The 26,165-nt window shown below is 44.0% G+C and overlaps 1 protein-coding gene across 4 annotated transcripts in view; it reads left to right on the forward strand.

Annotated features, from left to right (window-relative positions):
• The window catches only part of C1H10orf90 (chromosome 1 C10orf90 homolog), a 230,394-nt gene that overhangs the window by 144,075 nt on the left and 60,154 nt on the right, over positions 1 to 26,165 (forward strand). For all 4 annotated transcript variants that reach the window (XM_028868928.2, XM_028868909.2, XM_028868920.2 and 1 more), the window contains 2 exons: positions 4,058 to 4,149; positions 13,167 to 14,283. In XM_028868928.2, coding sequence (XP_028724761.1) covers positions 4,058 to 4,149; positions 13,167 to 14,283 — 1,209 coding nt within the window. The remainder of the gene's footprint in view (positions 1 to 4,057; positions 4,150 to 13,166; positions 14,284 to 26,165) is intronic.

The following is a 26,165-nucleotide window of genomic DNA, read 5'->3' on the forward strand; positions in this document are numbered from 1 at the left end:
GGACAGCATGTCTCACTGTGGCCAGCCCTTCCCCAGCTAGGATCCCTCTCCCTGATGCACCATGATAGACAGTAACTTATGACTATGAGCCAGAACAAACCTTCCTTAGTTCCTTTTGTCATTATTTTGCCACAGCAATAAGGAAAGTCACTAAGGCATGCCATACCTGGTGAGGTCACTTCTTGTATCCTAAACTTTCCCTTGTCCTCTCAACTGGAAGAGCTTCCTGTGGCATTTTGAGGCCCATGACAACAAGTCCATAACATTGCCTTGATGTCCGTTGGAGGGGAGGACATCCCTCCCACCTCTGCTCCTCAGCCCAGAGCCTGTCTCATTGGCAGGATGGCTTAGTTTGTTGGTATTGGCTCAGCCTGCTGTGGCCCCTTGGAGAGAGATCAAGTGGTAGAACAGCTTTGGGTATGTGGCTCAGGCTGAGTTGAGATACAAGTGTGATTCTTCCAACAGACTCAGGAGAGATCACCTCCTGGCATATGCTAGTGAGTTAGTGAGTAGACAAACTGCCTGATCACAAAGGACCAGACCACTGAATACCATGTATCCACAAAGATGACTGTAGATCATTGGATGATTTTAACTAGCTGCATCATAAATATCAGCTGGCTGATGGTTGCAGTAGGCTTATACTAATTGAAGCCTTGTTTTATCCCCATACACAGAGGTGGGGCACAGATCTTTGCAAGTCACAGGGTCATTTTTAAATCAAAACATCATGGTTCCCTTCTGGGTCATCAGACTTATCATCTATAAGGGATGTTGTTAGTCTAAGACCATGTTGTACTTGAGCTACCTCAAGTGTGCTGGAAAACTGGCTGAAGCATGGATGGAAGTCTAAGCTCCCCAATAGGATCCTCATAGGTGGATCTGGGGGTGGTACCCCCAGAACAGATGTTCCTTATCAATTCCTCTAATGCTGGCCCTTTGCTGGAGGGGCACACTTGAAGAGACTCTGCTCTGGGATAGAATTGAGGCATGGTTAGCCATCATAGCTTTTTCCCCAAAGTGCGGAGACAGAGGTTGAGGGCACTCGAGAATAAATAGAGCACTCTCTAAGAGATGATCCACAGGCAAGTAAGGGGTACTCAGCAGAAAGGGACCTGAGCAAAGGTGTTGTCCAAGGTCAAGTTTGGCCTTTTGTCAATGTTCTGTCTTGGTCTTTTATATGATAATCACAGTAGTTATGGTCCACTATATGGTGAAGCATTATTGACAGCAAGTTCCTACCAGCAAAGGGATGGAGTAGCAGTCCAGCAAAGGGGACTATGAGGGCTCAGCAGCATCAGCCCCCTATTCTGACTTTGTAGTTAGAGAAAACAGAAGCAGTGAGGCAATAAAAGTTGTGTGCAGTCACATGACTACAATTGATACCTCAACTGTGAGTCTTGAGACGAAAAAACCTAACTGGGTATGAATCCTTCAGTTGGTCAGGCCCCACAACCTAGGCCAGTTCTTTCCACCTAAGGCCATTTCTTTATGAGTCACTTTACTGTCTTTGTGGATTGCCTCATACACTGTATTCATGTCACAGTCACATGTTCCATAGGCTTTTGGTTCTTTTCCATAATGTGTTCTTGTGTTTTTCTGTGTTGTTACATAGACTTAGTATGCATATTTGAAGGCTCCCCAGTCTCTCTACCTGAATCTTCCCAATTATTGTGGTACAGGAAATAGGATACCCCAAAGTGTGTGCATGTTCTGATCCATCCTTGAGATGAAGACAGTACCTTGGATTGTCCAGGTGGGCTCACTCTAGTCCAGGAACCCTTGTTCAAGGAAAACACTGAGAAGGGGCAGCAGCCAGCACAGAGTCTGGAGGGAGGCGGGCTCAGGTTAAGGAATATGGACAGTATGTAGCAGCAAGAAATCCTGGGGTCAAGGACAGTAATCCCCACTGCCCAGCATCCTCAGAAAGCAACGCTTGGCTGCTCATTTTATTTTATCCCAGTGTTGGACTTGACTTCCACAACTGTAGAGGATTCATTCATCTTATGGCCATTTTTTACAGCAGGCATAGGAAGCTTATACTTACTCAATCACTCATGCTTCCCAATCCTAGAAGCCTTCCCTTTTCCCCACTAGAAACGTGCTTATTATGATATGATATTACGTTCTGCACATTGCATCAATTTAGTTCTGTCACTCAAATGTTCCTAGTAACCCTGTGAAGTAGCTACCTCCATATTCTCCACCACACAGGGAGGAACCAGGGTATGCCAGGCAATGTGTTCAAACCTATCCATGTACCCAGAGCTGGGACCCAAGCCCTGGGACTCTGTGGTCCAATTTTAGTGGCTGCCTCACCACTGGTACTACCACATTAGTGATGCTGAACTTTGGCAAGACCTTGGGCTGTAACAATGGCACCCTCTGCCATTTATGGCATATTTACCTGGTACTCCATCTTTACCCAAGTGCTTTAATGAGGATCTCCCGGGGCAGCGAGGGCAAGGCCTGTGTTTCTGTAGGAGATACCATTGTCTGCATTTATGGGCAAAGACAGGGTCCACAGCTAATTCACTGAGGGTCAGCTAGGGTCAGTCTAGAACCCATATGGTTCCCAGGACTGTGCTGATTCTAAGTCCTCACTCCCATGCCATGTTACATAAGCAGGCCAGGTGACCTCTGTCTTCATTGCTGTCAGATCATCGTGAAGCATCAACATTTTACAGGAACACCAGGCCCTTCAGGTCTGATAGTAGTGCTTCACAGAAAGTAATCAGTGCATGTCACCTTGAATGACCCTCTGTCATTCAGTGACAGTCATAGATGGAGTCACAGCCCAAGTCAGAATGTGATGGAAGTTCACTGTCACTCAAAGACAGGATGTAATGGAGGTAGGATTTGAGTGGGTTAGAGGTGACCCTTGAAAACCCCCAGAGTCAAATCCTGGCCCCTTCACAAATCTGCCAAACTTGACAGTACTGTGGTATATGATTTTCTCCAAAAAATGCTTTAACCTTTATCTAAACAAGCAGGGAATCCTTTTTATGGTACTGGAGATGGAGTCCTCACCCCTACCCTAATTCTATCATATTCTAGAATTCTGACATAGCATATTAAGTTTAGAGAGCCTGGTTTTTTTTTTTTTTTTTTTGACATTTTTAATCTCTAGGACCAGCATCATCCACTGTAGTGTTTTGAAAAGTCACATTCTAAAGAATGTGGTTTAGAGAGACAAAGTTTTGCCTCTGGTCTGAAGAGACTAGTCTCTGGCTATTCTTGCCAGCTTTTCCTACGCCTGACTCACATTTCCGTAGGAACATCCTGGCAATATTACTGTGAGAGATCTCAGGGTCCACTGCTGTCACTGTGAACCCTCAGCCAAACTTGGCTCAGTTCTGCCTCAGGACACAGCTTAGCTTTAAGAAGCTCCTTGCTTCCATCCAAAGATGCTTTTCCCAAAAGCACCTCTGCCTGGAGTTCTAGGAGTCAGGCAGGGTGAGTTACACCCATCAGGAAGCTTAAGCCAAGAGAAGTTTTGTTTATGTATCTGTCCTTATCTACATCCAGTCCTTACCACAGCCTCGGTTGTCTCTACAGCAGAAGCTCCTTATGTCATCCCCAAAATATCTTCACACTCTCTAAAGTGGCTAGACAGCCAGTGCCTGGTCCCCCACTGTCCCTCTAGTTATGGTTGCATTGAGAAATTGGCCAAATTTCTGTATTTATGACTCGATGCTAGAGGTGGCGGGAAATGTAGAAATGTGGTTTTCTCTCTCTCTGACTGTAAACTTGAGACAATGGAAACATGATTAGAGCCACATCTGGCCAACCACTTACTGAATCTGAAGAATAGAAACAACTGTAGGGGGAAGGACTTTTGTACCCGAATCAATAATAATGAGCTCTGAGAGCAGAAGTGACTGGAACAGTGAAGAGAGGACACAGATTTTGTCACAGCTTGTAATATGCTGGAGCTGCTCTTGGCTGCTATATTGTGTGAGTGGGGGACATTAAATTTGATAGTAAAACTGAAGTTGTGCATTCTATTTTATCCTTTGGTGTACTAAAAGTAGCCGTGTCATCTCCTTTTGCCTAGGATTACTGGACACGTGCTATAGTACAAATGATCAAATCGCCCTTAAAAGTCTCCAGTCTGATGTTACAGAGAGGAAGTTGGACTTCACCAAGGTAACATATGTTTGTGACTTCTAGACTGGTCAGCAAAAGGTGTTGGACTATAAAACACGATTGCTGGCCTGCTAGAGATAGGTTTGTGGTTTGTTTTCTTTAATCAAATGTTGAGTTAATGGATACTGAAAAATCCAACCACAAGTGATTAGGAATTTTACAGGAAACTATAGAATATATATGTACATTTTAAAGTAACTATAGTTCTATAGTCTTCAACAATTTGTAAGTTTGCGGTATCAGGGAAGAGTATGACAGTCTACCTCGATTTGAAAGTTGGGGAGGGGATCCAGACTATCATGCCATGTAGCCCCCTGAAGGTCAGGAGGAAGTACTTTGAAATATAACAAGCTAGTACAGATGTTTTAACTGAAAAAAAAATGTCAGCAGTGTGAAATAGAAATAAAAATTAGAAGTCATGTTTGCATAATGAAGCGATTCAAACCAGAGGGCGAAGAACTCTGCACACAGTGGTTAACATCAATATGCCAGGGTCTGTGCAACTGGTTGGCTCGTTTGATGCTTCTGTTGGCCCACAATGGGAGTCCTGATGTTGAGCCCTTTGTCCAGAAGCCAAAATGAAGCTTCCATGTAAAGCCATGCACTTCACACATGCAAATCTTGAAGCGCCTAAGCTGGGCACCCCAGAGCTCTCATTTCCTCCTTTGCTTTGGAGGTCTGCCCCACAGGAGAGCTCACCTGCCATGTCTTATAAATATTTTCTTATAGCAGAGTTAAATGGTAAATATGTCTGTTTTTTTTTTTCTCAAAAAAAAAAATGTGTTTTATTTAACTCCACATTTAGTTAAAATCTACAGCTCATCTAGGGATCCCTGGCCCTAGTCTCCCAAGATAAAGGATGCTATTCTGGTTTGGTTTCTGTTGCTGTGACAAAACCAACTTGGGAAGGAAAGAGTTAATTTGGCAAACAGTTCATCATCAAGAGGAGCCAGGGCAGGAGTTCAAGGCAGAAACCTAGAGGCAGGAACTGACTCAGAGACATGGAGGAGTGCTACTTACTGGCTTGCTCCCCTGCTTCGCTCAGCCTGCTTTCTTACACAGGCCAGGCCCACCTGCCTAGGGATGCACTGCTCATAGTGGGCTGGGCCCTCCCACATCAATCACTGATGAAGAAATGCTGAGATGGATTAATACTTTTAAAAGAAAGAATTTAGGGCTAGAGATACAGCACAATTCTAAAACTTTTGCATAGCACACACATGGCCCTGGGTTCCATTCTCAGCACTACAGAAAGGAAGACTATGTTCATGTTCAAGCTGACCATAATTCCCTTCTATTCTCCACATTGAGCTGGAAAATTCCAGTACTGTCCTATTGATGTCAACACTAGTCAGTGTTTGGTTGTTAATTATGATGCAGATCTTTGGGGCCATGTGGCCAAATCTCTGTCTCTGTCTCTGTCTCTCTGTCTCTCTGTCTCTGTCTCTGTCTCTCTCTCTCTCTCTGTCTCTTTCTCTCTCACACACACACAGAGGGAGAAGGAGAGGGAGAGGAGAGGAGAGGAGAGGAGAGAGAGAGAGAGAGAGAGAGAGAGAGAGAGAGAGAGAGAGAGAGAGAGAGAGAGTTGCTCTTTGTGACTGAGTCATGGCCTAGAAGTCACACCTTCTCAACATCTGCTTTGAAATTGCCTGGATCATCTAATAGTGTGACTTTCTAATTTTCCTCCTAACCAAGAGCTTTGAAAGCTTGTCCTGTGTGTGTCGTAAGGCCACTGCCAAGTGATGAAACACACTCCGGCAGATTCTCCTGCCTGGGTTAGGGCCCTAACTCTCGGCCTCTCTTGAGAGCCTGTACAAGACTGATCACTTCCCTTCCAAAACACATCAAGGAGAGAGAAAAGATGGGAAGCCATGCCTCTTCTGCCAAGTGGTTGTTTAAGAGTAAAACATGGAGCACAATCACTTCTTCAAAAACAATACATATGAATTCAAGTTTTCCTTACACTAAAATTCATGACAATATCATGTAGAAACTTAGGAAGTTAGGGGCTTGGAGATGACTCCGTCATTAAAGTATATGCCTCACCAACATGGGGACTTGAGTTTGGACCCCCACCATCCACCCCAAAGCCAGGCATGGTGGTGTGCACCTGTGACCCCAGCACAGGGCGTGGGACAGGAGCTGCCGTAGTTTACTGTTCAGTCAGTTTAGCCAAATTGCTGACCTCCAAGATCAGTAGGAGATCCCCTTCCCAGAGAGCACAGAGAAAGACACCCTGGTTCAATCTCTGCCCCCCCCCCACACACACATGCACACATGCTGGTGCATCTGCACACATGCAAATGCACAAATACAAAAAAGAAACTTACAAAAGCACAGAAATGTATACAAAAGAAAATATTGCTTGCATATCCTTTCCTTATTTTCCCTGTGTTTAAAAAACCGGCATTAAAAGTGCAGATCAATTTTCATGGATTTCTTCTGTCATGCACTATTCCAACATTCCTGTGTCATTTAAGGGGTTTATAATTTTTATTTTTAATTTCTTCAGACTATAAGAAGCAATTGCACATACCGTGAATTACTAACTGCCTTCCACCCTATTTTAAGCATTGATTCTTGTTGGTTTCCAGTGGCCATGAGGAGGAGGGAGTGGGGACTTGTATTTAATGGGGACAGAATTTTAGTTTTATGGGATGAGTTCTGGGGATGGATGGTGAGGGCTGCCTGGCATTATTGGATGCATTTGACAGCAGGGAAACGTACACTTAGAATGCTTAAGATGGTAACTCTTGTATCTATTAACCATAATAAAACACGGGAGAAAGGTTGATTCTAGCCAGCATTTTACTGCTGTTACTCACCTGAATTTTCTAGTCTTTACTGACGGCACAGAAAGACAATAGCTTCATAATGAGGAGCAAGCAAAGCTCCCATTTCCCATTTGTTTTGAAGCTCCGAGTCCCCATTGCTTCTCTGCAGAGTAAATGCAAGGCTGAATTGCCCTTGTATCCAGGACACAGTAGTGCTAGGTTGATAGATTACTCAGCAGTGATGCTTCCAGGTCTGGTCTATGAAGGTAAGCAGGTATGCAGTGGGTGAGGGCAACAGTAGCAGAGGGTATCTGTGAGGAGATAGATTTGAATCTGAAAAATAGAGTCATAGGTGGCAGAACTATACTGGCAAAGGAAAGAACTGTCTTACCCAGGGGGGAAAATGCATATTTTAAAGGTACAGATCAGACTGCATGCTTCTCCTTCTGAGATATAAATTGCTGCAGGAAGGAAGTCATTTTCACCTCAGTGGCTCAGGCTAGGATTGCTCTGAGTATCTGCCACTTATCTCCCTCTTATTTCAATTTAGGAAACGATGCCCTTCTTAGTCATATGCCTTAAGGCATAAATAAAAAGCAAACACAGTCGATAAGAAGCATGAAAACAGTTACCAGCTCTACAAAATCACGCTGGAAACATTTAAAATAAATCAATACCTTAAAACATTTAAAATAAATCGATAGCAGCATCTATGAGCAAGAGATTGCAAAAATTATCTCAGAAGATGCTGGTCAGCAGACGGTCCATTGCCAAAGCCAGACTCAAACCCAGCCTAGCTGTCACTCACCTTGAACAGGCATCACTTTCAATATCTGGTGGTTCTCTTCATCCTTTCAAATCCAGCCTTACATCTTTTAACTTTATTTTACATGAAAGATATCTCTCTTCAAAGTCACCTCTAGTTAACCTTTAGTTAAAAGGCAGAGGGAGTGCCACCCCAAAATAGCTTGATTTGAAACAATCTGTGCTTTTATAATTTGTCTCCTCTCTCTCTCTCTCTCTCTCTCTCTCTCTCTCTCTCTCTCTCTCTCTCTCTCTCTCTCTCTCTCTGTGTGTGTGTGTATGGCTGCACTCATCTGTACATGTAGAGGCCAGAGGTTGACATCAGTGTCTTCCTTGATTGGTTTCAACCTCATTTTTGGAGATAGGGTCTTCATCATGTTGCCTGGACTAGTTGTCCAACAAGCCCCAGGGATCCTCTTGGTTCTGTTTCCCTAGTGCTGTGGTTACAGGCATATGCCTTCACGTCCTACTTTTTCCTGTGGGTGCTATAGATCCAAACTCAAGTTCCCATGCCTGTGCAGAAGTGCTTCATCAACCAAGCCATCTCCCCAGCCCCAGGTTGCATATTCTATTTGATTATCTATGGGTCTCAGTGAGAAAATGAGATTTGATGAACAAAACTTGCCTTACAGAAGCATTATGTATCAAGATGTATGATAAAGGGTGAAAAGTCCCTTATTTTCTTCTTAATTTCTCTAATTTTATTTTGGGGATCTTTAGTGAATAGTTTAATGATTGTCCTGATCATTTGGATATTGCTTCCAAGCTATTAATTCCAAGAGACCACAAAGGTTTCTGTTATTCAACATTCACCTAGCATGTAGTATTAATAGGTGTTCAATAAATATTTGTCATCTGAATCATTAAGCATACGGTTTGCCTATAACTGTAATGTTACAAACAACACCAAAAAGCAATTACAGGCAAGAATAAGTTGGATGAGATGCCTCTGTTGTTTTGATCACATCAGTTATCTATTAATTTCTGCTGAGTCACAGGAAAAGTAATTTATACAAATGCTTGTAATAATTAGTGTTAATTGACAATTTGACAAAACCTAGTATTACCCGGGAGATGGGACTCAGCAAATTTTGGGGGGACTCTCTTAAGTCAGCTGGCATGGGAAGACTCATCTTAATTGTGGGTAGCACCGTCTCATGGATTGGATCGTGGGCCTCTTTACCTTGGACATGGTGTGACGAGCTACTTCTAAATGCTGGACTGTACCTTGAACTTTGAACTAAATACACCCTCCTTCTTTCCCTCTCTCCCTCCCTCCCTCCCTCCCTCTCTCCCTCCCTCCCTCCCTCCCATTACTTTTGTGCTGGTATTTTATTACAGCAACAGAAAAGAAACCAAAGCGAGGCTTATGATTTGAGAGACACTGTCACACTGTCATCTCTTTTTGTCCTTCACACCTTCTCTGTGAAGAAGAGAAGGCAGACAATTTTTCCTGGGCATGGTGCTGGCCATCATGTATTCACCCAGGAACAGTGTCATCCCGAATAACACAAGAGCTTGAGAAATAAGTTCAGATTCGCACTTCTCATTAGAGCTATTTCCTCTTTCTTTTGATGGAGTCAAAAGCACAGCCACACTTTCCAGGCCTCAGGTAGTGAAAAGACAGCTGGCTTTTTATCCAGGCTCTCCTGGGCCTCTAGATCCTTTTGGAATGATGCCCAAGGCCTGTGACCCCAAGGAAGGCCTCAGCAAGTGTGTCTGGAGCTCTGCCTGGAGGAACCAGACTGCCATTGCCAGTATCAGGGTCTTTTCTGTGGAGCTCCAAGCTGAACTGGCAACTCTTTCTTCCTAGCAATACAGTCATGCTAATTCCAAGGCCTAGACTCTCACATGATCCTGAGCCCACGATGGGGGCCTTTGACACGTGATTCCAGTACCAGGGAGGGTGCATCTTAACAGACTCCATTTCAATCTTCTCATTACATTACAGCTGTGCAAATCAAGGCTTCTCTGAGGTCTGGGGTCTCTGAGAACTATGACTCAGGATGGGTCTCAGGTCACCTAAGTCAGCTCAACCTCCTTCCTCCATATCCATACACCTTCAAGGGCCACCCAGGAGCTGGTTACAAATGCAGATTCTAGACCTCACCCCGACAGGCCCTGATTCAACTTATGCCTGGAGATCGAGGTGTTCAGGGATCTCTGCCCCCACCCCGAGAGATTTTCGAGGGAGGTTGTCACTGGTCCAAACTCGAGGAAGCACTACCCTGCAGAGTATGAGCAGGTTCCCGAGCTGGGTTTTGATTTTTCCTCCAGAGATCAATGTCAAAGGAATTCCCACTGGGTATGATTACACCCATCATGGGGTGCACAGGAACAATTATTATCAGCACTAAATTTAACTAGGATGGGAGGGACTGTGTACTGTCAAACGGGCGCCAGGTGCACCGTCATTTTCTTGTATGCAAATCACACACACCGTGAGTGTGCTACAGAGAGAAGGCAGAGTAGCGGGGTGCTACAGAAGCACAAGATGCGGGGTGGGGGGGGAGGAGGATGGGGGGGAGGAGACACAGTACCACAGAAGCACAGGATGTGGGAGGGGGGATGCCACAGATTCACAGGATGCCTGGGGGGCAGTGCCACAGAAGCACAGGATGCCTGGGGGGCAGTTGCCACAGAAGCACAGGATGCCCGCTGGAGACGCAGAAGCTTGAGAAACACTGACAGCTGCCTCCTCCAGCCAGTTCTGGCCTCCTAGAGTCTACTGGTTTGTCTAAGGTGGATGCATGGGCTTCTGGGTTTCACTAGCTACAGGTCATTGTCTTGTACTGTAGTATCCGAGGTGCTAGGGAGGCATCTCCACACACACCTGGAGACTCCATTTGACCTTGAGCTGTGAAATGACCTTGAATTGGAAGGTGGCTTGAAGTCCTATCCTTGTCTAGGAGGTTTAAAAAAAAAAAGATTTCATTTGTTTTTAAACACTGAAGGAAGTTTAAAATGGACTCCCCGCTTCTTCTCCCATCTCCAGTTATCTTTTGAAATGTGAAACTTCTCACATATCTTTAAAAAGTAAAAAAGGGCACAGAAACCGAGGGAGCTGGACATGGTAGCACATGCCTTTAATCTAAGCACTTGGATAGCAGAGGCAGGACAAACTCTGAGTTCAAGGCCAGCCTGGTCTACATACAGTGCTGCTTACTGGCTTGCTCTCCATATCTTGCTCAGTCTATTTTCTGATCACACCCAGTAACACCAGCCAAGGGGTTACACCTCCCACAGTGGACTAGGTTCTCCCATATCAATCATCAATCAAGAAAATGGGTACTATAGACTTGCTTATAGGCCCATCTTTTTTCTTTTTTAAGTAACAGTGTTTTTCATTTATTTTACATATTAACCACAGTTTTCCCTCCCTCCTCTCCTCCAGTTCCCTTCCCCCATCCCATCTACCCTCTTCCCCATCCACTCCTTCTCTGTCTCCATTCAGAAATGGCCAGGCCGCCCATGGACCTGAACAAAGCATGGCACATCAAGTCGAGGCAGGACCAAGCTCCTCCCCTTGTGTCTAGGCTGAGCAAGGTTCAGCATGGGGAACAGGTTCATCCTCTAGGCCCATCTTATGGAGGCATTTTTTTTTTCAGTTGAAAGTCCCTTTTCCCAAATGACTCTGGCTTGTGTTGTCATTGGGTTATGTGCAGAGTCCCATGTCCAGTCTACCATGTCCAGGTAGAGGAGAACGCTCAGTTATTTGAATATTAAACCTGAGACAAAGAAAACACAAATCCCATCCTTGTTCTCCTACATCTTGGGAAAGGCAAAGCCCAGGCTTTCATGGTACCTAGGCCCACCCCTTGTGAATGCATTTCTTCGAGATGACAGTAGGCCAGCTGTGACCCTGTTCACGATCCCTATCTCACCTACATCACTGGGGTGTGGGGGCAAAAAGCCCCTGTACTCCACCATCGAATCTCAGGCCCGGGGAACCTGTGCTCCCAATGTCCTAGGTGATTCTCAGATATGCTGGGGTTTGAGATCTGCTGCCTTGAATGCCGAGCACCCCAGTGATGCCTTTTGGCTTCCAAGGCTAAAGTTTTTACCATTATCTCAGGGTCTGTGCAGTTCTGTACACAAGTTCATTTTCGACACATAAAAAATGGGACATGGCTCTGAGTGCACTAAACACGGGGCTGTGGTCAGCCTTCTGCAGCACTCAACACACAAGCATGAAGACACAGCAAGAGCACAGGGATTCTCCTCCTTGATCCTAAGCTGGTTAGACACGGTGCAAAAAGGCACCGTGCTTCATTCTGTACACAGCAGCAATTTACATAAGGACTTAGGAACTGCTAATTAGGAATTCCTTGATCATTTACAAAAGCTCCTCACAGAATAGCATCGAGCTACAGCTATACTCTGTATACTGGTATACATCCATTTTGGTACGCCCCAGCCTGGTGAGAGAAGCCAAACTGGTTGGCTAGCCGGGGAAACTAAATTTGGGCATCTGATTTCCCTCATCTTGCTCTCTGAGCATGGACTCCTGTGAGGCCAAGCCAGCAGAGAGTAACTGGTAATTCCAGCAGCAAAGGTGGAAGGCGGTGAGAGAAGAAACTAGGGAGGTGACTCCTTGTCACCACATTTACGGACACTGTCATCGCAGGGCTGACCCATGGCCTATCACTTCCCCAACTCCAGTTCTCAGCCACCTTGATAATTTTGCCTCCCTTCCCTAACAAGGCTGTGAGATTTTTTTTTGAGGTTCTGGGTTCTGGCAGAAGTGACTATCACAGTCAGAGGGTCTTTACTAATGGAGCACAAGGCTAGTAAACTAAGACCCACACCCTGCTGAGTGAGTCCATCCTTCTCCTGATTAGGCTAACGTGTCTGGAACACTACTTCCTCACAAACATACCTAGGTTTCCATCTCTTCAGAATGCTCAGATTTGGTATCAAGAGTGTGTAGACTGAAGTTTCTCGTCCCACTGGACCCCACAGTCCCGCAGCCATTTATGAAATAATACTCAGAGGCTTATATTAATTACAAACTGTATGGCCTATGGCTTCAAGCTTCTTGCTTCCTGGCTCTCTCATCTTAAATTAACCCATTCCTATTAATCTATGTGTTGCCATATGGCCATGGTGTTACTGGTCTGCTAGCATCTTATTGCTCCTTTGGCGGCGGCTGACGTCTCTCTCAACTCTGCCCTTCTCTCTGTGCCTCTGCTTGGATTTCCCACCTGGCTGTCAGCTTCCTTGCCATAGGCCAAAACAGCTTTATTTATTATCCAATGGGAGCCATACATATTCTCAGCATACAGAAAGACATCCCACAGCCAGAGTGTCTTGAGTCAGCAAGGCTTTACTGAGAAAACTAAGTGTTCCTTCCCCAGCAATCTCATGACCCACAAGAATTCACTGATTATTCCTGTGAGCTCCTGGAATAATTCAGATTTTTTTCTGCCTGTTTTCTAGGAGACATTGGCATCACAAAACACAAAAATGATATCACCTATCATCATTTCCCAGCTGATTGATGAGAAGAAATCGATGGAAAATGGAGCCGTGTTGCCTCTGCCACAAGCAATCGTTCAGCCTCAGCTGTGTCCCACGAAGCCAGCTTCAGCCAGGCGCAGTGGCGTGAACATGCACAGGCCATTTGCTCCAGACAGATTGGGAATTCTGACTCCATCAGACGAGCAAGGACTGGAGACAGAACCGCTGTCCACAGGAGACAACCTAGGCAGAGGCCCCCACAGAGGGTTCTCGTCTATCACCATTACTGCCAGACGTGTGGGCCCTCCAGCCAACTCCTTGGTGTGGGATACTGTTAGGGACCCACTGTGTCCCAATTGCAGGGCCAAGGATACTCTGCTCCAAGATGCCCCAGCTCTGGCCAGTGGTGTCCATCTATGTCAGCACAATGGATCCTTCACCTGTACAGAGTTCCCTAGCAATGGCTCCATAGAAGGGCTAAAGGTTCCCCAGGCTCACACAAGGCTGTGTGCAAGGCAGGAGTACTGGGTCACCCACATGGATGACAAAGAGGACAGTTTTTCTTCAGACAGCTCACCATCAAGAAAAGTCCCACTGATGTTCAGTTCCTGTGTCCACCTCCGGGTGTCTCAGCACTGTCCCAGTGCCATTTACTATTTGGACAAGCCTCTTTCCGTCCCTCTTGAACAACCTCAAATTGCTAGCCCCAAAATGCACAGGTCTGTCCTGTCTCTGAGCCTCCGCTGTAGTTCCCACAGGTTAACAGCAGATGGAGTAGACAGCACAGCTAATGGAGAGCCAATCAGCAGAGCCCTGCCCCAGGAGCTCTTGAAGGGAAAGCAGGATCTCTTAGGTCCACAATGGGGCCAGCCCCACGAGGGTCACTGGAAAGAGAGTCCAGCCTTGGTGCCAGCACATTTGGGGAGTGGCACATACCCTCGGACTGGCTCCCCTCCCCTGGAAAATGTCAAATTTGCAGATGTGGGAAGGAACCAGGTTCCAAGAAGAAAGGAGAAAGGGGACTGTGCAGCATGTCCCACCAGCAACCATGCCAACCAACTCTCCATCCATATTCCTGGCTGGAGTTACAGGGCAGGTGAGTAGATGTCCACTTGCTGGAGGGTGCCCAATATCAGTGTTCAGCTAAGGGAGTGCTATTGAATTTCTTCTGTACAACTCATCCCAGGAGATCTTTCGAATCAAGCATTTGGTCATCTCTGCCTCAAGTCAACAACTCATAAGTTGGTGCTGATGTCTGATTAGAAAGATGTTCTCATATGAAACATTTATAGATAATGAGAGACCTTCACTCAAGTTCCCTATCCCAACAAAATAGTGCCAGACCACACATGCAACCCATAGCAAACAGTGGCTCCCATAGCAGCTGGAATAGAGCATGCTCACATCACATTCCAGAACTGGGGGAATAGAATAGAATGCCACCCACACCCAGATTTTTTTTAAAGCTCTTCAGGGGTTCAACATCTGAATATTGGGGGGTTTGTCTAGAATTCTAAGGTTTTTACTTTTAAATCACATCATTGATAAATATGTGAGCATCGACATTTAAAAACTACACCTGAGTTCTATAATGGAATGAAGCATGTGGGCATTTGTGTGTGTGTGTGTGTGTGTGTGTGTGTGTGTGTGTGTGTGTGTGTGTGTCCCCGCGCGCGCGCGCGTGTTGGGGGGTGGGTAATTACAGCATGTTTTCTAATGGGAAAGTTGGAATGTTTCTTTCCAACCAGCAGCAAAAGGAATCATGTGTCCTGGGTTTGTGTCCAGAGGATGCTGGCTGGGATTTGTTACTATTTCTGCTATTTCAGGGCCAGACAGAATTTCCCAGGTGGGCTTCCCTGAGACCCTTTGGCTTTCAGGAGAGGAAGTGAGTCTGTCTTGGAGAGAGGGAAGTGGCACAGATTTCTCTGTCTCTGAGTAAACTTCTATTTTCAGTTGTACTTTCTGTGAGAGTGACTGGTTTATGAGTCATGGACTTTCCACTTGGAGAAAATATTTAAAAGAAATAATAGTAAAACTGAAAACGCAGCATATGCATAATAATTTTATAGTATGACTTTTTGTCCATTAAGCGTTTATTAATTAATAAAAATGACCGTGAAACACTTAAAACTATAATGCATGTGGAAATGTTAAATGATGTAATTAATTTTAACAAGTGTAGATATATTGGATGCTGAGAGAACTTTAAGTTTGATATAGCTTCTGGGTTGATTAAACGATGGAAATGCTTGAATCAACAGACTCATTGCATGCAGGAAGATGTAAGCAGCCATTCTGTGTTACAAAGATAAACTCCACTTTAGTATTTAAGGCAACTGCTCAAGCTGAGCACTTCATCTTCCTTATTGATGATGATTCCAGAAATAGAGAAACTGCATTATGTGGTGAGCACGACTTGATGTTCCGTCTCATGGTATAGAATAATCACTTGGATTTTTTAGAAAATTTCACCAAAGGCCCTTTAAAAATAATTAGAGCCAGATCACAAAAACCCATCTCAGAACAGAGTGGCTTCCCTATGGCTTGTAAAGAGACTGGCTGTTCCTGTAAAGAGTTTTCTTAGGTGGGTTAGAGAAGGTTAGTTCTGCCTCCTGTGGGGCTGACATCCATCAGAATAGTAATGTATTGTAGAGACTCATATTTAGAACCTGACTCTAAATCTCAGGGTCTCATCCTGTCATTTGAAGAAAGCCACAGAGGAACCCTGAGCATATTCTCTTATTTTCTAGCTCAATGAATGTGGACAGTGACACCACCACTCTGAGCTTATAGCATTCACTCAGTAATTAGTGCTCTTGAACGTCTTCAAGCTTAACTTTATTTCCCATTCTCTATCAGCCCCAGAAGGAATTTTTGAAGGGAAGGAATACATGTTTCTACCTTAATATCCAACACCACAGAAAACATCAAGGATTGAAGAAACGGACAAAGAAACAATTCCTAACCCTCAGGCCCCAAGGAAAGCAGAGACCCATGTGTCTTTTAGAAAGCTATGCTCTGTTAAAATAGGGTCTTGTTTAGTGTTTGGGACATGTGCCTCCGGTGTGCATGAATGCACAGATATGTGTGTACACACACACATGCACGTACTTACTTGGTTTGCATACTCTCTCACTCATATAGCTACACTAATTTTCAGTGGCTGTATTTCTTGTTGAATAATGAGAAAGCATGCTACAGAATTCCTGACTGAAGTTTACAAGCACTAGCTACAATCCACTAGTTCTAATGATCCTAGTCTATCCTGATACAGGGTACACCATCATCCCAGGGTGCACTTGCAAGCTCAGCCACTACCCTCACAGAGCCTGTTAGCCTTATTGCAAGTACTCTCAGACCGTAGCAATGCTCATTAAGACTCAGAAGACCTGTGTATCTTCCTGTCCATAACTGGAACGGTATCTGAGGCACTCTTGATGGCTTCCTGTGGCTACACACACTATTAATGGGCATCATCCTTCTTAGTGTCTGAAGCCAACTCCTTTCATCTAAACTCTTTTCAAGCAGGAACCCCTCTGAGCTCACTTTGCTGACATCCAGCTGCCTTTGTAGATGCTGCGTGGGAGAGTCCATAGACAGAGTCAAGATAGTTTTGGCTGTAGTCATTAGGTCATTGGATAGCAAGTTCTACAGATGGTACTATTGAGTAAGCCTTGAAGATATGCTTGCACTCAGGAAGACTCCTAAAATGAGGGGAGATGAGTTACATGCAACTACTTCATGGAAAACAGATAGTCCTGTCCCCTGGGACAAAACATACCAGCAGACACATGGGTGCCTGCTTCTCCTTGGGACTGAGATTAAGAATCGGTTCTTTTTGCATACCTTAGTCCTTGATGCTTTCTCTTCACTGTTAGTGAGCATCCTGCTGGCACCATAGAGGTAAACATCATACAAATCTCTGGCCATGTAGTGAGGTAAACTTGCATCACTGTTACCATCCTTATTCTAATCAGCATCATGAATAATCATGATATGTGTTGTAAAAATCCTCAGTGCCAGGCCTTGTGTTATATCTGCTATTTTAAATCATCTAAACAATTCTGTAGGGAAAATATCAGTTAAGTCTACTTTTAGAGAAGACAAATAAGGCTCAAAGGTTAAATGACTTACCCAAGTCCATGTATCCACTAAGTACCAAAGTTATGTCCATGGCTCCTGTTTCATCCTTGCCAATAACAACCCTTGGCAGAGTAGTCAGGGCATTGGTGGTGCCCAATAGCGGACCTTTCTCCACTGTCACCATAGAAGGTGGTATTTGAAGACTGCTTAGGAGCATATTCTTGGGTAGTGGCCAGTGGGCTACAAATGGGGTTCTGATGAGATATAATAAGTTGTTTTGTTGATTTGGCTAAAGCTCATCAGCTCAGAGATCTTTTCCTATCTGAAATCTGGGTCTCTGTGCCATCTATGGGTTTTTTTTATATTGATCTGAATGGTTCTGATATCACTGTGTGTGTGACTGATCCACTCTTGATTATGAAACACTGTGTTACCTAGTTTCTTTTGTACTGTGGTCCAGTTCTGATGCTCTCTTCTTTCATGAGACATCCAAGTAAATAGAGAGCAATGATGTTAGATGATATTGGAGAAAAGACTAAGGAATGCTCTGCCCACACTGCTTGCCTAGGTTCCTGCTTTGTGGTGGGCCTTCTGGACTGGTAGGCCCTCGGCAAGTGCACATGTAGTTCTCAACCTGTGGATCGTGACCTCTTGGGGGTTGCATATCAGACATTTACATTGCAATTCATAACAATAGCAAAACTACAGTTATGAAGTAGCGATGAAAGAATTTTATGGTTGGGATCACTGCAACTTGAAGAACGGTATTAAAGCGTCACGGCATTAGGAAGGTTGAGAACCTCCTCTCTAAAGGCATTAGTTTGCATAGCTGGAAGGAAGAAGCCCTGCCAGGCCACCACATGGACACCAAATCTGCTTGTATTCTCAGGTGTAAGGTGTATGTAGTGAGCTAGCTTCATCATTTACACACCAGGCTTACCTGAGAGGAAGATGGCCTCCTGGACTCAACTCTCTCATCCCAGAGGACTTATTTATAGAGGGCTCAAAAGGCTTGGGAAGAAACTTTACTTGGCAAATGTGTTTCCTCCCTCTGATGATCTAGAGTTACTGAAGCAACCTTTTGTCCTTCCTTTTCTCTTCCCCTCCCCTTCCCTCTTCTTTTCTCTTCATTCCTCTCTCCCTTCCTTTTTGCCCTTCTTCCCCTCTTGTCTCCTGCCCTTTCCCTTCTCTCCACTCTCTCCCCTTTCTTTCTCTTCTTCTCCTCTCCTTCTCACTATTTCCCTCACCTCCTCTTATAAAGGAGCATGTGTTCATCCTCACAGACCCTCTGATTTGTATGGCATTTACTCAGCTCTGCTATTCTGGTGGGAAAGCACTGTGATGCATTGACTGACTTGGCTGTTGCCAATAAAGCTTTATTTGCAAAGGTAAATGGTATGCCAGACTTATCCTGCCTGTAATTTACTGATTTCTGATCTAGAACTCAGACTCTGAGGGGGAGATCCATGAGCAGTCTGTAGCCTAGGGAGTTCTTGTGAAAATGACTTGAATTGAAGGAAGAGGGAGAAGACATGAGCAGATAGGGAAGGCATTTGGTAGACAAACAAAACTTGGTAGAGGCCATAGTAACCTCAGAGTTGGGAATGACTCCTCAGTATTGCTCTGAGCTGGAGCAAGAGGGCTGGGCCTTTGTATTCCAGGGAGTAGATGTGACCTTGACTGAGAAGTTTTCTCTTAGTGGCTAGTTCTCTAAGGTGGACTGGTGAGGGATGTCTTCCCAGAGTGTACCGTGCAGTGCCCATCAGAGCTGGCCACTCTGCCATTTTCCACTGTGCCTCCACCATTCTCTGAAAGAAGTCAAGTGTCTCCCTAGGCTCCTTCTAGGACTGTGGGTGGGCCATGGACTGTCATCTTCTCACCATAGAAAGATAGCAGTGAAACATTCTCTCCAGCTGACCTCTGCTCATTCACTCGACTGTGAGAATGGACCCAGAGCCATGTTTGTTTTAAATTTTGTATACATTTTAAACTAAAATATAATTACTTCACTTTCCCCACTTCCTTTTCCTCTAGCCCCTCCAAAGTCCCCTTCTTCCAACTACTTCCATGCCACACCTCTCACTCTCAAATTGATAACCTCTTCTTCCCTGAGTATTACTGCTACACACACACACACACACACACACACACACACCACAAAAACATGACTATCAATAAGACATGCTAGCTAGGAAAGGGCAAAGTCTCAAGTCTCATAGGGTCACACCCCTGGACAAGGAATTACAAGCAGTTGCTGACTGCTGAGAGAGGGAGAGCTAGCCTCTGCAAGGGATGCAGAGATATCACTTTTGGTTGTCCAGTATAAAGTGGTCAGTCCTGAAATCATATATATACAAACAACACAAAATGTACTCAACAGAGGCATGTTTTGAAGGGGAACCAGCAAGGCTCGCCAATGGACCAGATGGATTGTCAGCTGTAGAGACTGGGATATCGTATATATTCCTCTGGATTTCCTGAGGCTGCTCCTGTCTGCAGCACTTCCCAGTGAGATTGCAACTAACATATAGCCACAACCTATCCATCTGATAAGATAGGTGCATGGTCATGACCAGGTAAACAGTCTTAGGTTGGTATTTTCTTACCCTTACCTTTTCTGAAGCAAGAATTGGGGAAAATGAGTTTTTGTTTGCTTTATTAACCACAACATGAGCCAAGAGCTGTTTGTGTATGTGAATGCACAAAGAACCTGGAACCCCATCTCACTCAACAGTTTGAGGAGAGCAAGTGTCAGCAGTGACTCAGGCCAATCCCACAGCCATTGGTGTTCATTTATACAGTGTTTCCCAGCTACTCCATACATAGCAACAGAGCTGAGAGTCAGAAAAGAAACTGTGCAACCCATAAAGCCAAAATATCCGTCACCCAGGCCTTTTGACAAAGTATGTCACCCCTACTCAAGGATAATCTTTTTAGAAACTTAAATTAGTTGCCAGCAAGGTCCTCATCATTTAGTGGGAGAGGTCAACCAGATGGTCGCTTAGACTCTTCTTTCCTAGTCTAGTAATTCATTGGGGAGGGACTACAGCTGGGGTTTCTGTCATGGTAGCTGTCAGAAAAGCTGTATTTTCAGGGGAAGTCTCAGAGGCTGAGGGAGTGATGCCCAAGCAAAGGGAGATGTGCTTTTGCCTCCCACCCCCTCCCACCATTGACTCTAGGGCTATCTTATATCTTCTGGCCAAAGCCTGTCCAATTCACTCTTGCTCTTTTCCTGTTTCCTAAACTATTCATCATGGCAGCTATCCCAGATGCCCCTTTTATTGACAGCAACAAAGTCTGTCACTGTGGCCAGTCACCACTGTTACTAACGACTGGGGCATCTGTTCAGTTCTAACACCTTCCGGTACCTCCGTACCAGAGTTCCACTTGGACAGCCCATTCTCTTTCCTTACTTACTTTATAAGCACTGGTTCCAGGCACTGGGTTGCTCCCTGATTCCATGGTACTGAAATAAAACTCAGGTACATAGGTTACAGTCTTCTAGGTGACCTCTTTGCTCACCAGAGTTCTTTTTCCTTTTAGGCTGCACACTCTGAAAAGGCAGAAACCTTGTGAGTCATCGTTTCCACCCTGCAGCGTACCGTGGGGCTCAGAGTAGATAGATATTCAGGATCTGAGTGCTAGGTGGAGGGCAAGATACTCTGATGAGCCAACAAAGCAACTGATGTGACATCAGGCCCACTAAGTGCCCGGTGTCTCCTTCTTGTACTCCCTCTCCTCACACCTGAACCTAACAACCTCTAAGCAGGAAAGGAAGGGAGTCATGTAAGATTCACCACCAAGAGGTAGGTTGTGAAAACTACAGAATCCCCAGTTGGTTTGAGAACTGGGACATGAGGATCTCCAAACTGTTTCCCCTGAGAAGTCAGTCAGAATAGTCACATATTATCATGGGACAAGTTTGTCATCTTTCAGATGGTTAAATGAATATTGAGAAAGAGGAAACATTGAGCAATGTTGCACAAAGATGTGGAAGGTTTTCCATTTTGTTTGTTTGCATACTGGTAAGTCTAAATAAGGTAGGGTCTTCTCTTCCAGGATGGTAAATATTCTTCCCAGATTATTCCATCATCTACAAGGACTCAAATTTGCCCGTTTTCATTACCCCACTTTCAAAGACAAGACCTATCTCTGCCCACTTTGTTTTATGAGTACCACCCTCCATTATATGAATGGGCTATGTCTCTACAATGTCAGGGAGAAAGTCATTACTAATGCTCCATTTGTTCAGGTTTGCCAGGGATTCATAAAGAGAAATGGATTCAAGACTGACCAGATAATGGTCTGAATTTTTAAATTAGGAAACAGAGCAGCTGTCTAGACAGGAATGAGTCACAGTGATGGTGAGGGCCACCAGCAGAGGTACCGTGGGCTTTGGATACAGGACCCATTGCATTTCAGTCCATTGAGTTAGTTATTCACTACCTCCTCTAGGTGGTTCATGTGCATCGAGCTACTCACATGAGTGAATTCATAGTGGGAGTCAATACTGTTTTCAGTGTGGTCTGAGCTGTTTGCCGGAAATTAATTCAAACATAGTTCTGGGAGGACAAAGTGATATGCTGATGAGTTATGTAAGGGAAAGTGTTTTAGGTACAGATAACTTGGAAAATGAAAAAAATTGAAAACGTGAAAAATAGATGACATATTTTAGTCTTTTGTCTCAGTGAAGTTGTTCTTTCACAATAACCTTAGAGCAAATCTGAGCCCTTTGGATGAGATGTGATCTTCTCTGGTGTTGATAGCCAACTTTGGAGAGCAGGAGACAGGTGAGGATGATAGAACAGACTCAAATAGTTTTAAACTCTGCTTTCAGAAGAGTTTGCTGTCAAATGTGGAAATGCTTTTCATATTGTTATCAGCACTCCATTTATTACGTTAGAGCACAGCAACACGGAGGCATCCATGTTGGTAAAGGCCCTGGTCCAAGGCTGGGGCCCATTTAGTGCACGGTTTGAGGCTGTCTTTGGAGCATATAGTAAATTGTTCCTACCCAGAGAGGACATCACCTAGGAACATGCCACCCAACACTGATCCTATGTAAGAACTGTTGCCTCCAAACTAGTGTTGTCTTGTTTGAGCCATTTGGTGAAATGAGTATATCTCTTCTATGTGTCTTGACTCTTAGGGGCTCTCACAGACTCTTCAAGGTTGAGGTGTCCTCAAGGGCAGGTATGTATAGCAGTGGTGTTCTTTTTGCAATAGACATACACAACCCTTGTCACCACCATTGGGATTAGACTTTGCCCCCTAAAGTGCCTACCTGCCCTTGCCCACTCTGATTATTGTGACACATGACCTGTGGGAATGTCTCCAGGCATAACCACTGGAGGAACTTATATATTATCTTCTAGGGGATTGTCCATGGAATCAGAAATTGAACACAAAAGCTACCACAATTAGTCTTTTTGTAACCATTTTCTCTCTGAGTTGTAATGTTTGTATGTATGGACTGCATCCTTGAATCTCCTGTCGACTTAGGTTCATCATTTGGTTGGTGGGTTGGCTGGCTGGTTGGTTTTGGTTTTCCTGAGACAGAACCTCATTATGTAGCCCTGGCTATCCTGGAAGGAACTCGGCTGCCACCTTTCTGCCTCTGTCTCTCCAAGTGCTAGGATTACAGATGTGTGCCACCAAACCCAGCTGCCCTGTGCTCCTGTGTGTGCACAGAAGCCTACATTAAGTGTGTGGCCATCATTTATTCATGACATCATTCATGTGGGCCCCACAAGGAAGAGGAAACCCTCAGTACTCTCAGAGCTGGGCATCTTTTGGGCAACTCAGGTTTTCTCAGACAGAGCCTTAGACAGTGCCACAACTGAAGTTACTGAAGTTTATAAAGTTGCTAAAAATTCAGAGCCAACTTTGGAATCCAGCTCTTGCAAATATGTAAAAACTCATGATGATAGTCTTTGCACAAAATATGCTCCTCCTGGCTCTGCCCTATCTTTTGCATGTATGAGCACATGGGTGGAATGAGATAGAGGTTATGTAGTTTTATTTAAAATATGTCCACTCCTCACTCCAAGGATCAAATGGACAGTTAAATAAAGTGGAGTAATGTTTTCATTGGCTCTGGAATGTTCTGGAGTTGAAGATGATAAAGGCTCATTGTATTTTTGACTGGACAGACCATGCTTAGATGTTTCTGTTCAGATGGCCCATGAACACAGTGAACATATGATTTTCCTCTGGCACTCGTGGGCCAGCATGAATGCTCTTGTGCATATAAGACGCAGTGAAACACTTCAGTGCAGGAATTACAGCCCTCAGAGCTGTGAATTGTAGAGCAGCAGAGACTGACTACGGGATTTGGAGAGGTGGCCTACCAAATGCATGGAACGTCACAGTGTAGTGCATTTGGAGGTCACTGAATGTGAGAGGGACGTTATCTTGACCTGATTTTCTGTGTCCAAGCCCACTTTGAGCATCTTTAAAACTTGCTTGGGTTGTGGTTCTATTGGTGGCTGTAGTTTCTTCCTGGTTTAGTATTCTGTGAAAATGATACTTAAAAAAAGTTGCCGGGCGGTGGTGGCGCACGCCTTTAATCCCAGCACTCGGGAGGCAGAGGCAGGTGGATCTCTGTGAGTTCGAGGCCAGCCTGGGCTACCAAGTGAGTCCCAGGAAAGGCGCAAAGCTACACAGAGAAACCCTGTCTCGAAAAATCAAAAAAAAAAAAGAAAAAAGTTTAGATGAATCAACTCTTCTTTTTTTCTTTCACCAATTTCTTTCTTACTGAAAAAAATAAAACATGCATTGTAAAAATTAAAATTGAAGTAAAAATAGAAACATGAACGTTAACCTTAACCCTGCTACTCAGTAAGTCTTCACACAGGTCACATGAATTCTCTTGTTAATGCACCAAACGTTTCTTTTTCCTCAACATAGTGCTTTTTTTTCTTTTCTTTTTTAACAAAAAGGAGATCATACACATGCATTGTCCACTTCTGTTGTACATGATTCCCTGTTAAATGCCTAATTATTGCAAAACCTTCTACTATATGAATTTGTTTAACCTTGAAAACCAAATATCTTATTGTTAAATATGTTTCTATTTAAAAATTTTTAGAACAATTTTAGATAAATGTCCTTAGAAAGAAATACAGACATTTCATGTGGTTTTCTTAGCAAGCTTTCTGGGACTTTGGTGAGAAGTTAGACATAATCATAAGGTTCATGAGCATGGATTCCCAAACGGACAGCACTGTACTTCTCCACAAGAACTCCAACTTCACTTAGCATCTTCAAGCATTATCCATCGCCATTACTGCACCCTCCACACATTTTAAATGATTGGAAATGGCATTCATGACGAAAGTTTGTAGCTGTTAAAACTTCCAGTTTTTAAATAATTTCAGATGAGCAAAGAGTCACAAGAGAGGTTTCCAAGTAGCCTTGACAAGTGTCTAACTCTTCTGGGCTCATCATCATCACTTCTGGGCAGTACACTTGGCTAGCAGCATTTCAACCTAGATACTGGGGTATTTTGTAGCTATCAGATAGCAGTGTTGGGAGCTTTCCTGGTCTCCCCTCATAGATGCTAGCAGCCTTTCTCCCTGATCCAGTGAGGGGTGCAGTCCCATAATGTCTCCAGACACTGCCCAGGGAATCAAACTGCCTCCTGTGGAGAATCACAGATCTAAACTGAGGCCTCAAGTCTGGTCCCATCAATAGTCTTAGCTAAGTGGCAAGTGATGCTTGGGTTCCCAGAGTCCTCACTAACATTCCTTTTCTGTTCCAGGATTTCTCCCAGGGTGCCATCTCGCCTTTAGTCATCATGCCTGCTTCTGGTAATTTTCCACATTCAGATTCATTGTTGCCTCAACCACCGACCTTTTATCTTTTCCCCAACAGGCTTAGAGAGGTTTCCCTGGCCTACATTCTTCTCTTTATTTAAATCTGTACTCCTTCCACATGAATTTCCTGTGTGGCATAAGACAGAAATCTATTTTTCCTAGAGGCTGTATGCCTCTTATCCATGGGGACCATTGATGAGAAAACTGTTGTTTCAGAACTGGTTAGCAGTACCAGCCCAGTTTGGAATACTTGTTTATTCAAGGATTTCCCTGGCTTACACAGGTGTTTCCTTGTAGGAATTTCATGCAATATGAATAGTGTGTGAGTCACAGAAGCTCCCATCCATGTATGGGAAAGATAGGGGGAATCCTTTTAGCTATTCTTAGTGTGCCCCAGTGGCATGGACAGATCTAGTCACTGCAGGAGTCAGCCAAAGTGCTATCGGACCTTGTCAAACATTAATTTTATACTTTATGAAAGCCCTCCCAATCTAATTCTGTACTCCTTTATACACTGATTTGAGACATTGTTTACTTACAGATATAGTATTATATGTCTATGTAGATAGACTGATAAAGAAAAAGATAAAAGATTATAAGATAAACAGTATGTTTAAAGGCATATAAAATGGATAAATAAAATTGAGTGGGGAGCAAGAGAACATAAAAATATTCAGACTGATTTCAGAAGCTAAAATAGCCTTCTAGAAATGAGAAGCACATTAATTGAAACATATTTTAAAAGTCACAGAACTTTGGATACAGTTAAAAGCAATGACACAGAGATGCTAAATTTTTCTGTCACCTCCAAAACATGATCTTTGATAGTCAGTGTCCTACCACTCTCAGCCCTGTGGGTCAATGTTTGTGTCCATATTAATGGAAGCAAATCTTTGGTCTTCCATTATGTAAGGTCTGGTCTCCTTGTATTTTCCTTAATGTCCCTCACCAGTGTTTTATAATTTTTCAATGTAGATAAAATAGATCTTTCTTCATATTTGAATGCTACTATTAATTAATTATATTAATTTTTATTTATTTATTTATTTATTTATTTTTGGTTTTTCGAGACAGGGTT

Source organism: Peromyscus leucopus, chromosome 1 (genome assembly GCF_004664715.2).
Source record: "Peromyscus leucopus breed LL Stock chromosome 1, UCI_PerLeu_2.1, whole genome shotgun sequence".
Taxonomy (NCBI): domain Eukaryota; kingdom Metazoa; phylum Chordata; class Mammalia; order Rodentia; family Cricetidae; genus Peromyscus; species Peromyscus leucopus.